Source organism: Mustela nigripes, chromosome 13 (genome assembly GCF_022355385.1).
Source record: "Mustela nigripes isolate SB6536 chromosome 13, MUSNIG.SB6536, whole genome shotgun sequence".
NCBI lineage: Eukaryota > Metazoa > Chordata > Mammalia > Carnivora > Mustelidae > Mustela > Mustela nigripes.
Window position 1 is genome coordinate 86,011,034 of NC_081569.1, and position 15,625 is coordinate 86,026,658.

At 37.5% G+C, this 15,625-nt stretch overlaps 1 protein-coding gene across 1 annotated transcript in view; it reads left to right on the forward strand.

The window, feature by feature from the left end:
• TTC6 (tetratricopeptide repeat domain 6) overlaps positions 1-7,532 on the forward strand; it is a 228,500-nt gene extending 220,968 nt beyond the window's left edge. Inside the window, exons 33-34 of the mRNA XM_059372142.1 lie at positions 6,290-6,515; positions 6,987-7,532. Of these exons, the coding sequence (XP_059228125.1) occupies positions 6,290-6,515; positions 6,987-7,123 (363 nt within the window). The 3' untranslated portion in view covers positions 7,124-7,532. The remainder of the gene's footprint in view (positions 1-6,289; positions 6,516-6,986) is intronic.
• Positions 7,533-15,625: the final 8,093 nt, after the last annotated feature.

Below are 15,625 nucleotides of genomic sequence, written 5' to 3' on the forward strand. Positions count from 1 at the left end.
ATTCACGCTTGTTTTCCATTTGGTTTATTTTGGAGTGGGAAAGGTTTAAATTAGTGTGCCTTCTATAATTTTCTTTACATCTCTTGTAATTTCTGCTTTATGGACAGTGCTGCCACATTATTATTTTATGTACAGATATTCAAATACATTACATGTGCATTGTGAATGCATTTCAAATGCCCTCTGTTTCTTTAAAATGCTCTTGGGTATAAATTCACTTTCATCTGATACAAAGATCATAACCTCTGATTTCAAATGGTTTGCTTTTGCCTGATATTCCTTTGCCCTTCCCTTTATTTTTAATGTTCAGAATACTTTATTTCCAGCTCGTGTCTCTTTTATACAGAATACAGTTACATTTTGCTTTAGATGGCAATTTGAAAATACTTAGCTTGTAATACTACTACTACTAATAATAATCATAAAATAATTTTGGCATGGTTGATTTAGTTCTGTTATTTAATGTCACAGTATATTTATATTTGATGTATTTTAGTCTGTGGTTTACTTTATTTAATTATTTTTAAAGGATTTCTGATATTTAGGAAGGTTTATAGCTTTGTTTTAATGATTACCTTTATAAAGGTAATCTTTATACTCTTAGTTCTTTATTTCTTTAGTTTTTCTATTACAAACAACAATAAAATAATCATTTAATGTTTTCTTCCCTTATTCCTCCCTTTCATCTGTTTGTTGATTTTAGTTAATAGTATTCTCTTTTCTAAAAAATACTTATCTTTTTTTAGGGGCTCCTGGGTGGCTCAGTTGTTAAGCATCTACCTTTGGCCAGGTCATGGGCCCAGGGAGAGCCCTGTGTCAGGCTCCCTGCTCAGCGGGAAGCCTGCTTCTCCCTCTCCCACTCCCCCTGCTTGTGTTCCCTCTCTTGCTGTCTCTCTCTGTCAAATAAATATATAGAATCTTAAAAAATTAATATTTATATTTTTATTCTTAAATGTGTTACAGTGTCAGTTGGTGCCAGCTGTCTATTCTGTCTCTACTCTCCCGTTTTGTTGTGAGTTTCATTATTCCTCTACCACCAAAGGACTTAATATTTGCATACCATTTTGTTACCCATATTTCACATGTTAGTCTTAGTTCTCCAGTTAAGTATATTCAGTTCTCATCTCTAGGCTTTTTGCCAAAGTTTCCCTCCTGACCACTCATTTCTCAGTTGCCTGATACTGATCTTCTAGCAGAGTCCTGAGAAAGGGCTCATGAGAACAATATTCCTTGAATTTTTTTTATGTTCATAGCTGTTTGCCTGCAGTGTTTACAACTTAAGGCAGCTTGTCTGGGTTTAAAATTCTGACTCACTTTTTCTTTCCTTGAGTGTCTTAAGTATTGTTTCACTATATTCTGGTGTATGTTGGTGTCAAAATATGATCTTTTTGTTGCAAACCTGACTTTCAATTCTTTTATCCGTGACTTCTTTTTGTCAAGATCATCAAAGATTTTTTTTAAGTAAAAAGTTTTGCCAAAGTACGTCATAGTACACAGTGTGCATTTTCAATATGTAGATTTCAGAAAAGTTTTATTGAATTCAGTATAAAATGTTTTTGTTTCATTTTTCTCTTCATTGTGAATGAATGCCAATTATTATATCTAAGATGTCCTTTGACTTCTATATACCAATTATTTTTTCTAATGTTTCCTATCTCTTAGGTTTTGTTTCATTTTTTTTTTTTTCCTTTTTCACATCTCTCTTCTAAATCTCTCCTGTGTTCTCTGAAATCTCCATTATCCCTTGTGGACTTTATAGATCGGGTTTCTTAAAAAAATTTTTTTCCCCTAGTTTCATCTCATTCCCATGTCAAACCTTCCTGGCCGCCTCATTTCTGACAAGATCCTTCATCACTGATTTATTTTTTCTCAAATGCAATTGTTCCTTTAACAATTTTTTTCTAGTTCATTTGGAAATGTTATATTATAATTTTTATCTATGTTGTAGCAATACTTTTTTTAATCCGGTGAGTTTTTATTTTCTTTCCAAAAATTAAGCTATGATTTTTCATCCTTGTTTTTGCAATGAAGGCAGGCAGATTACTTTTCTGTTACATTTGGATGAAATAAATTTTGTTCCTTGTCAAATAGCAGATATTCTTATGAGAAGCAGGGTGATGAGCCATGGTAACTCCAACCTGTGCTCCGTTTGATGCTATGGCAAAGGACTTTACAAAATGTCCTCTCTAGCCTAGCTAGTCTGGGAAGGCTTCTACCACAAGCTCTGTGTTTTTCAGAACTTTCCACAATCCTTGCCTTCAAAGATAATGTATTCATTTTATCTTATTTTTATTTTTTAAGGATTTTATTTATTTATCTGACAGAGAAGGAGTGAGAGAGCACAAAGGTGGTGGGAGCAGCAGAGGGAGAGGGAGAAGCAGTCTCCCTGCTGAGCAGAGAGCACAATGGAGGGCTTGATCTCAGGACCCTGGGTTCTGACCTGAGTTGACTGACTGAGCCACCCAAGCACCACCCCTGATGTACAAATTTTAAAAAGGCTTGGGTTTTTTGTTTTTTGGGTTTTTTTTTTTTTTTTTGCTTGCATTTTCTGAGACCTGTAACCTCTGTGTTCTCTTGTGCCACCAATACTGCCACCAGATCCCTTAATAAAATGATCCATTGAGTCATCTTTAAGTACCAAGAGGCTATGGTTCTTGCCTTTATTTTGCTGGAAAAGTTTAGCAAATATTTCCTTATACCACTTAGCTCTTCATTCCTTCAATCTCCGTATATTTATAACGTACCTGCCATGTATGAGGCATTAATAATACCCTGAGAGTATGGAGTTAAACAACATAGACTTTTTTTTTTCTGATGGAACTTACTTCTTATTGGAGGAACAAATAGAAAACAAACAAGAAAATAGTAGTAGTGACGAAGATCGAAGGCTGTCTCACAGAAGCATGATTCTATCAGTGCGAGCCTATGTGCGGGACTGAGACTATTGCCTGGATAGGTAAGTATAGGTGGAGAGAAGCGGTTTAAGGAGCAAGCTCTGGGGATAACACCAATGTTTGAGAGTGGAACAGAGAGGAGATGCCAGAGAGTAGACTGAGAAGAGAGCATCCAGCCCGGCTGATGGGAAGAAAAGCAGGACAGTATGATAATACCTTGAGAATAATGTGCTTGAAGAAGGGAAAAGTGTCCTGTGTCGAGCGCGGCTGGGAAAAAAGGAAAGTCAAGGAAGAGGGCGTTGGAGGAAGTCACTGATGATTTTGGCAAGAACGTTGTTGCGGCCGTGGTGAATCAGAGACTTAGATAGGTAAAGGTTGTGGAGGAAATATGAGGTGAAGAATTCAGCAGTTCAGCTGGTCAGGAGGTCCTGTGAAGAGAAGTCATGAAATGAGAAGTAGTGAAATGAGGTAGAGTGTGGTAAGAAGTTCTCTTAATTTTGTAAATATGAAGGATAGTGATTCATGCTCCGTGTTAATAAAAAATGTAATAGAAAAGAAGAAATTGTTGGGACAGAAGGAAAGTGGCAGGGATGATTAGAATCAAAATCTTAGAGAACTGAGGTTAAAGTTTGGAAGTTTCTGGGGTGGTCTTTGAAGGGAGCAGGACACGTTATCGATTACGCCATGGGGGAAGGCAGAGACTTGGGGCACAGTTGAATGCAGACAGAACTTTTTTTTTGGAGAAAATGGCTCTGTCCCCTGCTCCCCACCTCCTCAACCTTTGTTTCTAACTGTTCTGGAAGGAAGATTTAGGGGCAGGAAGAAGGGTCCCTCAATACATCAAATAATCTCTAGAGGGTTCAAACCTAGATATGTTCTGGCTTCTTTCAGCATTAGTTAGTGACTTAATAATTTTAAATCACTTTTGGATGAGTCACGTGCATGCATCATGAACTATGAGTGACATTACAAAGATAACTGGATCTGCTTTTTAATTAATTACAGATATTAGGGCATTAGACCAATTGTTAAAAAATCAAGACCATCATTGTGGTAGGTGTCTTTGGACTTGAACTGCATCACAACCATTACTCCTATACTTCAAGTTACTTCATGAAATGGATAGGCTTTTATTTTCTCAACAATATATTTTGGAAGCTATAAGAAAAACTTACATTTTTCACAGGCACATTATTGTGCGTTACTGAATTTTATCTTAGCTGAGGTAGGCACTTACTCCTACCTGATTGAAGTCCTGGTTTTGTGATGTAGAATAGCGTGGCCTTTATTGATCATTTACTGGTTAATTAAAATGAAGCCTAGCATGGAGCACTGGGTGTGGTGAAAAAATAATTAATACTGTTATGCTGAAATAAATTAATTAATAAAAAAAAATGAAGCCTAAATTACTTTTTAGTCTTGGCCCTGCTTGGAGTCATTTCCTTGCTTCATTTCTGATGATTCTGAGTCCAGTCTTCTGTCTGCGAGTGAATTCTCTTTAAGACCTTCACAGGAGGATGTCAGTTCTGCCATCCCCTTAACAGATCCTTGTACCACACTTCGCTGGCGCGTTGAATAGTTCCATTCAAAAATGAGATGGGTTACACAATCTTGAACGAATTGCCTCTTAAAAGTCAGAGGCAGCAAAATTCATGGAGAATTGCCTTAGGATAGATGGATATTTTGTATATACTTCATATACTAACCTCACTTAATCCTAAAAGCAAAACTGGAAGTAGAGTTCTAGTTGTTATTTCCATTTTACAGACAGGAAAACTGGGGACAAAAAGAGCTTTATCTACTCACCCAAGACATAGAGATGACAAGTGGTAGAGCCAGGATTTGAACCTAGAAATCTAGCTCCGTGGTTTGAGCTCTTGGCCACCATGCTACCAGTGTTCCATTTCACTCATGATGGAAGTGAATTGAAGTCAGATCCCTGGGAAACATAGAGAAAAATAGTTCAGTGATGGAGACAGAGAAAGTGATATATAGGTAAGAGAAAACCAGAGAGATGCTCTGTCCCAAGGACAGAGAATTTTACAAAGGAAGGAGAGTTCAAGAGCGTCCATGCCGCAGAAATGTCCTGGAAGTAAAGAACTAGAAAATGTCCATTGGGCTTGAGGACATCTGCAGCCTTAGCAAGAGTGGAACTCACAAAATAGGGGAAGATAGATAGAAGCAAGACTGTGGTGTGTTGGGAAAAGCTGAATGGTAAAAAATTAGAGAGCAATCTGTATTGTAAAAAATGACTTTTCCTTTAAGTGAAGTAAATTTTAAAGTAGGAACCAAATTTTTACCCTCATGGAATTAGAGAAGAGATGTCTAGTTGGATGTCTAAGCAGCATCTGAAGCTATTTGTGGTGAAAGACCATTTAAAAATTTCTAACTTATTATTCATCAATAATTTGCTAAAACACAATATAAACAAGTTATTAGAATTATGTTCATGTCCTGGAATGTCATAATTATGTTGAAGTGCTATAAAAGTTACTAATGGTTTACTCGTAGTTTCTGTATTTAATCTCTTTACAGAGTTGTAGGAAATGATTTCTCAGACTAAGACCCCAAAACCAATCTACAGACCACACTTGAAAGGGTTCTTTGCTTCTTGATGATGAACAGAGAATAATCTAGAGTCTTCGATCTTCTTGACAAGTTGATTTTTTCCCTCACTCTTCCTTCTTCATAACTTTCATAGCATCACTAAATTTTTATCCCTTTTTGGTATGGGTTAGAATCTTTTAAAAAATTTTATTGCGTTATATTAGTCACCATAAAATACATCATTAGTTTTTGATGCAGTGTTCCAACTTTCATTGTTTACGTACAACACCTAGTGCTCCATGGGGGGTGGGGCGGTGGGTGAGCCTGGTGGTATGGTTTAGAATCTTATTTGGAGAATTCATTTACCTTTTTAGCTCTTGGATACTCTGCTTGTATATGAAAAATGTTAATTTTCTAACATATATTTATCATGTTATGACCTTTTCCGATTTATATTTTACCTTTTTCTGGTACTGTGTAAAGGTGTGGGACTTGAGGGGTAAGTAGAGGAACATTTTTATCACTGACATTATTGAGATTTGCCAATACAGGTGATAACAAAAAGCAAACTGACTTTTGGCTGGACACATTTTAGATGAAATATTTGCGCAGCTAATATGTCCCCAGTTCCAGGGAAATAGAACCACAGGCATACAAAGAAAAAGAAAGAAAGAAAGAAAGAAAGAAAGAAAGAAAGAAAGAAAGAAAGAAAGAAAGAAAGAAAGAAAGAAAGAAAAAAGTTCAAATACACTTTAACCAGTTTTATACATGAATCAAAAGTGCTTCAGATCGCTATATAGCTGCCAATTAAAATATATTCAACTTATCATCATCTTCACATTTTATAGGCCAGTGACTACTTCTCAAAAGCTTTAAGGTTTGATCCAGAAAATGAATATGCTACCATGAATCGAGCTATTGCAAATACAATATTAGAGAGATACAAAGAAGCCAAAGAAGATTTTGCACATGTGGTTGAAAGCTGTCCCTTCTGGGCCGCAGTATATTTTAATAGAGCACACTTCTACTGTTGTTTAAAGCAATACGAACTAGCTGAGGAAGACCTAAGTCAAGGTATTTTGTTTTATAATTTTGGGGGGAAATCACAGTGGTTGATATATTTGTTTTTAGACAATAAAAGAAGAAAATCACCAGGTCTGTCTTGGTAAGTTTACATAAGAATTAATGCTTTTATTTATCTTATCTTTAATGCCATCAATATAGATTCCTTTATGTAATAACTTAAAGTGTGAATAAGCTGAGAAACGGAAAATCATCAGGGAAACCGGACATAAACAATGCCAGTCATCCAAGGAAGGACATTGTACTGTGTTCCTCAAGTTAGTTTTCTTAGAAAGGTTTAATATTTAATTTTACTAAATAAAATTCATTTACATGAAATGTAAATTCATTTACATTTACATTTGAAGAAAAATGCTTTCAAGTAAGCAGTGCTAAAGTTCTTAGAAAATTTTTATTTTTAAAACAGGGGACTATTTTCCAGTGTCATTATAAAACATATCTTGAAATGTTTTCCTTTTACAGCCCTGTCTTTGACGCCTGACGATGCTCTAGTGTATAAACTTAGAGCTGAGGTTCGTGGTAAAATAGGTCTGACTGAGGAAGCTGTGGCTGACTATATTCAAGCACTCAACCTTCAAGAATATGCCTCAGGGATATGATTACAGGGACCATGGTTTCTGTAGCAATCTACACAGCTCTTCTTCCCGAAATTGAAACTTATTTGTTGTTTCAAAGGTTTCACTATTTTCATTATTGCATTCATTATGTTTTATTACCTGTATAACCCTTTAATTCATTTTAACAATATATTTACATATTAATTCTAAGAACTCTAGATCACTTTCTGCACATTTGAAAAAACTAATAATAACTGAATTTCTTCATGAGATGCAGACTTCAAATGGGAATGTTTCTTTGGGAATATTAACATTTAAAATGTTTTCTTTAAAGTAAAATAATTTCTTTTGAAACACTATAATCTTCATGATTATAGAAAAAGTATCATTGATCTTTTCATCAATACCTGCTCATGATGTAGTTGACCATATCCAGGTTTAAAAAAAATAAATGCAGAGCTTATGGCTATAAAGAAATTAAATACATTTCTTCTCTCTTCCTGTAAACAATGTCTACACAGGTCCCTATTTTTCCTGGTACTTGTGTTATTCCACCAGATAAACACGTTTCTCTTTTACATGTTTCCTCCGTGCCAACACAGCACCTATAAAAATTTTGACCTTCCCGTTTCCTCGATATAGTTCTTTTTACCCCTTTGATGAAAGTTTCATAAACATATGTAAAAACTTTGTATACATTTATAATGAGTGCTTCAAAGAAGTTAATGAGTAAAAATTAAAGACCGCTAAAAATTCTGTATAGAATGTCTATAAAGGATCCTTGGGTAACCATAGAACCCCTTTTCTTTATCTTACTGCTAACAACAAAATTTCATCCACATTTGCTTCACTCATTTATGTTCGTTCTTCGTTTCATTCTTCCAGTACATCTCTAGTTCCTCAGAGACTTGTTTTCCCAGAGATCAGACATTTTGGAAAGAATACTTCTATCCACTCAGTTTCCTTTTTTAAAAATTCTGATGTACCAGATTTTCACAGTAGAAGGTTGATTTTCATTTGTAAGCCTCGGTGGGGATGCTTCACACTATTTGAAGATAATGTTCTAGGCATGATGTGTGGGGCCCACATGAGGATTGGGTCACCCCTAGTGAGCTGTTTCTGTTGGTGAGTCAGACACATTTAATAAGCCACTTCGGATCTCTTGCCTTCATTTGTCTCCAGACAGTTTTGGCCCATCCCGGGCCACAGATGAGACTCAGACCAAGCGCATGTCCCCACAGACAGCCCCTTGCCTCATGCTTCACGTGGCCGCTGCCCCAGGGCATCTGTGTGGGTGTTGGGGTGTTGGATTGCTGTGGGATGCTGCCAGCACTTCCCCAACTGTACTGTGGACGTGCAGGGACCCAAATCCCTGTCAAATGAACCTCTCATGATGGGAGAAAGGAACTGGTGGGTAGAATCTTCTCCCTCCCCGCTCTTGGTAGGGTGTCCTGAGACATATATAGCTTCCCTGAGGATGCTCCCAGCCGCCACCTTCAAAACATACCTTGTGTCCCCGCTTCTGCCTTCCCTGCCTCACTCCCTCGTCACTGCTCCTCCTTTCCCCAGTTTGCATTTCTTGATAAAGTCATAGCACGGAAGCATTTGCCTCTGGTTTTGCTTTTTGGGATAAACCAGGCTAAGACAATGAGTAATTTAATGTGATTTTTTTTTTTTTTCCCCTGATCACACACAAACACTTATAACATGAGGCAGGACTGATATAAACCAAAGGCCATAATAGTATAATGGCTCAAATCATGTCCAACTGGTCAAAATGCTACACATCCCCCTGTCCACATCCCCTTGGCCCCCAGTTTCTGTGCACGCTGGCAGTGTCCTCCTGCATGCACCTGCACTTTCCACCTGAGGCATTTCTCTCAGTCCATTCACAGGCCAGGTCCAAACGACCGGCGAGTTCACGTCCCTAGGAGCCACCTTCAGCAATCACCGATGGAAGGTGGGGGATAAGCACTTCAGCTTTTGGCGTGAACACTGCCCCCCCCCCAGCCATTCTGTTGTTGACCATACAGGCTCCTCAAAACATACTCTTTGTTGGTTTTCCTCTTTCTTGCCTCACTCTCTCCTCCTCAACACCAACTTGCTGGAACCCCCTTCCTAATAAACCTCTGTCCTCGAATCCTGGTCTCAAGGTCAGCTTCTGCAGGAACGAATCTAAGGCGGCATCATGGAGGAAGAGGCACTGAAGCCAGAACCTGAGCAGAGGTCAGTGCCGATGGGCAGAAGTAGTGGATTGAAGGCCGTCCATACAGACTGTGTCAGGACAGAGACAGAAATGGGAAAATAAAGCATGTTTGGAGAGTGGCTGGAGCAGGGTCTTTGTCAGGAAATGGTGGCAGGAAACCATGCTCACATAGAGTCAGACATGAAGAATTTTTCGTGCTAGACAAAGGAGACAGAGCGAGGAATTAAGACTTAACTATGAGTGGGGTATAAGGTGGGGGTGGGGTGGGAGAGTGACAGGTTTCTATTCCCTTCATTCCCTTCATCTCCGTCCATCCTCACATTAATGTATGGGGGACATTTGCTCATCTCCAGATGAAAACTGGACGTATGAAAATTGATCAGATCTCTGCAGAGAGAGGTTTACCCTGTGTTGTATGTGCTCCACTCTGACTCCAAGTGAGTCCGTCTTTTCTGAGAAGATCCAAGGCAGGTAAAGGAGACCCAGCAGGATAGAGGCAAAATGGAGAGAGGATGAAGACGAAGGGAGAAAGTGATTTCCAGAAAACTACTGGAGCTAAATCGGGTACAGAAGACCCCAAGGCAGGAAGAAGGAGATTCCTGGATTCTGTCTTTTTTGTAATGGCTTGAGTAATGTTGAGCTTTTCAGCAGATGAACTGAGGTATATCCTTCCCACCCTCATGGGACTTAGTAATCATGTTTAACTTATTTATAATAAACATGCAAGCACACACATACAACTACTGATGATAAACTCTGGGAAATAAAATTGGAGGAAGAAAAGAGTAAGGAGATTTTTTTTTAACCTTTGAGGTTACATAAAGCTTGAAGAAGACTAGTAGGATTATAAGAGGCTTTTACTTTCAGTTTTATTTTCAATTTCTGTAATTTAGTGTTGTTGTTGTTAATCTATTTTATTTTCTCCACTAGAATCTAAGCTTTATGAGGACAGGGACTTTTATTTTATTTATTTTTATTTATTTATTTAGTTTGTTTGTTTGTTTTGTTTAGTGCCATATCCTTAATACTTATACTGACCAAAAAAGAAGAGATGTTCAACATATGTCTGTCAAAATAAAACAAATTACAAATGCAATGAATCAATATTACTGTGCAGCTATTCCAGTGAATTGTTGGCTTGTCACATGCCCTTTCACACTTCTCCCATGCCTGCCATAATACAGAGACTGAAAAGCTAAGACTTATGTCTCCCAAATGTCCTTGCAACCAGAGTTCCTGATGTGATTTAGTTTCTGCCAATCTGACACAATCGCATGAGACTGAATTGAAGCTGCATCATGCAAGACCCGCTTCTGCTGGTCTTAAAGCAGTAGGCAATGGGTGTCTCTAGAGCAGAACTTGAGATTTAGCAAATAAACAGAGAGGACACCTGGTTGAATTTTAATTTCAAATAAAGAAAGGGTAATTCAGGATTCCTACTTAAATGCATGACATCCAGTTAAATTTCAATTTCAGGTCAACAACACATTTTTGAGTCTAATATGTCCTGATTATTGCATGGGACACACACTAAAAATGTTTTGTTGTTGATCCGAAATTCAAATTTAACTGGGTGTCCTTTGACTTATCTAGCAACGTTGCTCTGCAGCCAACCCTCATGGCCATGGCTTTCTGATCCTGGGTGAATTGTACATTTTTCTGAAGCCAATAGCTGCTGTGTCTATTTCTTGATTTTCTAACTTTCTCTTTATGGCAGAGCAGATTCCCCAAGTTTGGACAATTTTGTGTTGCTCTTCTGATGGCTCAATCTAGAAGCCACTTCATTAGACATTCTAACAGTGATGTTAGCACCCCTCTCTTTGTATGAAAACTCTTTCTGCTTAAAATTTCAAGAATGGCTTCTTTTATGTTTGGCTTAACTCTGATACATTTTTGAAGATTTAGAAAAAATGGAGAGGTTTTCTTTTCTCACGAATGGATCAGAGTAACAGAATCTTTTCTGCAATGAGGTATTTATGTAGTTTGGCCATGGGTCAAAATGGATCAAAGTTGAAAACAAAATCTATAATAATCACGATTTTTAGCACTTACTTCAAGCAAGGTATATACTTCGCCTCTATCTTCTTAACAGTTTTACAAGATAGTAGTCTTCATTAGATGAGGAAACTGAGGTACAAAAATATCAGATTACATGATCAAGGTCACATAGGTGTAAACAGTGGAGCTGAGAGTCCCTCCCTATTCTATGTTTTTTCTTTTTATTAACATATATTATTTGTTTAAGGGGTACAGGTCTGTGATTCATCAGTCTTACACAATTCACAGCACTCATCATAGCACATGCCCTCCCCAGTGTCCCTCACCTACCCTATCCCACCCTCCTCCCCTCTCGTAACCCTCGGTTTGTTTCCTGAGATTAAGAGTCTCTTATGGTTTGTCTCCCTCTGGTTTCATCTTGTTTCATTTTTCCCTCCCTTTACCTATGATCCTCTGCCTTATTTCTCAAATTGCTCATATCAGTGAGAACATATAATTGTCTTTCTCTAATTGACTTATTTTGTTTAGCATAATACCCTCTAGTTCCATCCACATTGTTTCAAATGGCAAGATCTTGTGTTTTTTTGTTGTTGTTGTTTTGTTTTGGTGTCTGCATAATTATCCTTTCTCCACATCCTTACCAACATCTGTCATGTCCTGACTTGTTAATTTTAGCAATTCTGACTGATGTCAGGTGATATCTCACTGTGGTTTTGATTTGTATTTCCCTGATGCCAAGTGGTGTGGAGCATTTTTTCATGTGTCTGTTGGCCATTTGGATGTCTTCTTTGCAGAAATGACTGTTCATGTCTTCTGCCCTTTTCGTGATTCAATTATTTGTTGTTTGGGTGTTGAATTTGATAAGTTCTTTAAAGAGTTTGGATACTAGCCCTTTATCTGATATGTCATTTGCAAATATCTTCTCCCATTCTGTTGGTTGTCTTTTGGTTTTGTTGACTGTTTCCTTTGCTGTGCAAAAGCTTTTGATCTTGATCAAGTCCCAATAGTTCATATTTGTCCTTGCTTCCCTCACCTTGGCGATGTTTCTAGGAATAAGTTGCTGTGGCTGAGGTTGAAGAGGTTGCTGCCTGTGTTCTCCTCAAGGATTTGGATGGATTCCTGTCTCACAGTGAGCTCTGTCATCCATTTTGAGTCTGTTCTTGTGTGTGGTGTAAGGAAATGGTCCAGTTTCATTCTTCTGCAAGTGGCTGTCCAATTTTCCCAACACCAGTTATTGAAGAGGGGACATTCTTTCCTGTTTTGTCAAAGATTAGTTGGCCATTGAGTTGAGGGTCTATTTCTGGGCTCTCTATTCTGTTCCATTGATCTATGTGTCAGTTTTTGTTTTTTTTGTGTCTTTTTTTGTGCCAGTACCATACTGTCTTGATGATGACAGCTTTGTAATAGAGCTTGAAGTCTGGAATTGTGATGCCACTAACTTTGGCTTTCTTTTTCAACATTCCTCTGGCTATTTGAGGTCTGTTCTCATTCCATATAAATTTTAGGATTATTTGTTCCATTTCTTTGAAAAAAAAAAAGGATAGTATTTTGATAGGGATTGCATTAAACATGTACATTGCTTAAGGTAGCACAGACATTTTTACAATATTTTTTCTTCCAATCCATGAGCATGGAACATTTTTTCCTTTCTCTTTGTCTTCCTCAATTTCTTTTATGAGTACTTTATAGTTTTCTGAGTATAGATTCTTTGCCTCTTTGGTTAGGTTTATTCCTAGGTATCTTATGGTTTTGGGTGCAATTGTAAATGGGATTGACTCCTTAATTTCTCTTTATTCTATGCTATTCTTGTTGTATAGAAATACAACTGATTTCTGCTGTGGGTTTTTCATAGATGGCTTTTATGATACTGACCTATGTACTCTCTCTCCCTAAACTGTGAGGAGTTTTGATCAAAAAGAGATGCTGTACTTTGTCAAATGTTTTTTTCAGCATGTACTGAGAGTATCATATGGTTCTTGTTTCTTTTATTAATGTATTGTATCACATTGATTTGCTGATGTAGAACCAAACTTGCAGCCCAGGAATAAATCCCACTTGGTCGTGGTGCATAATCCTTTTAATGTACTGTTGATCCTACTGGCTAGTATTTTGGTGAGAACTTTCACATCTGTGTTCATCAAGGATATTGGTCTGTAGTTCTCCTTCTTAATGGGATCTCCATCTGGTTTTGGGATCAAGGTAATGCTGGCCTCATAAAATGAATTTGGAAGTTTTCCTTCCATTTCTGTTTTTTGGAATAGTTTCAGGGGAATAGGTATTAATTTTTCTTTAAATGTTTAGTTGAATTTCCCTGGGAAGTTGTCTGGCCCTGGATCCTTGTTTGTTGGGAGATTTTTGATGACTGATCCAATCTCTTTACTGGATATGGGTCCATTCAGGTTTTCTATTTCTTCCTGGTTCAGTTTTGGTAGTTTATACATCTCTAGGAATGCATCCATTTCTTCCAGATTGTCAAATTTGGTGGTGTACAGTTGCTTATAATATGTTCTTATAATTATTTGTATTTCTTTGGTGTTGGTTCTGATCTCTCCTCTTTCATTCATGATTTTATTTATTTGGGTGCTTTCTCTTTTCTTTTTGAGAAGTCTGGTGAGGGGTTTATCAATCTCATGAATTCTTTCATAGAACCAGCTCATAGTTTTGTTGATCTGTTCTACTGCTCTTTTGGTTTCTATTTCATTGATTTCTGCTCTGATCTTTATTATTTATCTTCTCTGCTGGGTTTAGGCTTTCTTTGTTGTTCTTTCTCCAGCTCTTTTAGGTGTAGGGTTAGGTTGTGTACTTGAGACCTTTCTTGTTTCTTGAGAAAGTCTTGTATTGCTGTATACTTTCCTCTCAAGACTGCCTTTGCTGTGTCCCACAGATTTTGAACAGTTGTGCTTTTATTGTCATTTGTTTCCATGAATTTTTTCATTTCTTCTTAATTTCCTGGTTGACCCATTCATTCTTTAGTAGGATGCTCTTTAGCCTCCATGTATTTGGTTTCTTTCCAACTTTCCTTTTGTGATTGAGTTCTAGCTTCAGAGCATTGTGGTCTGAAAATATACAGGGAATGATCCCAATCTTTTGGTACAGGTTGAGATCTGATTTGTGACCCCGGATGTGATCTATTCTGGAGAGCGTTCCATGTGCACTAGAGAAGAATGTGTATTCTGTTGCTTCAGAATGGAATGTTTTGAATGTATCTGTGATATCCATCTGGTCCAGTGTGTCATTTAAGGCCTTTATTTTCTTGTTGATCTTTTGCTTGGATGATCTGTCCATTTCAGTGTTAAATTCCCCTACAATTATTGTATTATTCTTGATGTGTTTCTTTGATTTTATTATTAATTGGTTTATATAGTTGGCTACTCCCATGTTAGGGGCATAGATATTTAAAATTGTTAGATCTTCATGCTGGACAGACCTTTTAAGTATGATATAGTGTCCTTTCTCATCTCTTATTGCAGTCTTTGGTTAAAATCTAATTTCTCTGATATAAGGATTACCACCCCAGCTTTCTTTTGATGTCCATTAGCATGGTAAATGGCTTCCTGCCCCCTCACTTTAAACCTGCAGGTGTCTTTAGGTCTAAAATGAGTTTCTTGAAGATAACATATTGATGGGTCTTTTCTTTTCTTTATTTTTTTTTAAAAGATTTTACTTATTTATTTGAAAGACAGAAATCGCAAGTAGGCAGATGGCAGGCAGAGAGAGAGAGAGAGAGAGAGAGGAAAGCAGGCTCCCTGCCGAGCAGAAAACCTGATGTGGGGCTGATCCCAGAACCCTGAGATCATGACCTGAGCTGAAGGCAGAGTTTTAACCCACTGAGCCACCCAGGCACCCCTGGGTCTTGTTTTTTATCCATTCTGATACCCTGTATCTTTTGACTGGGGCATTTAGCTCATTGACATTCAGAGTCATTATTGAAAGATATGAATTTAGTGCCACTGTATTGACTGTAAGGTGACTGTTACTGTATGTTGTCTTTTTCTTTTCTGGTTCATGTTACTTTTAGGCTCTCACTTTGTTTAGAGGACCCCTTTCAATATTTCCTGTAGGGCTGGTTTGGTGTTTACAGATTCTTTTAGTTTTTATTTGTCCTGGAAGCTTTTTCTCATTCCTTTTATCTTCAATGACAGACTAGTTGGATATAGTATTCTTGGCTGCATATTTTTCTTGTGTAGTGCTCTGAATGTATCATGCCAGTCCTTTCTGGCCTGCCAGGTCTCTGTGGATAAGTCTGCTCCAAATCTAGTATTTCTACCATTGTATGTTAGAGAGTTCTTATCCCGAGCTGCTTTCAGGATTTTCTCATTGTCACTAAGACTTGTAAGTTT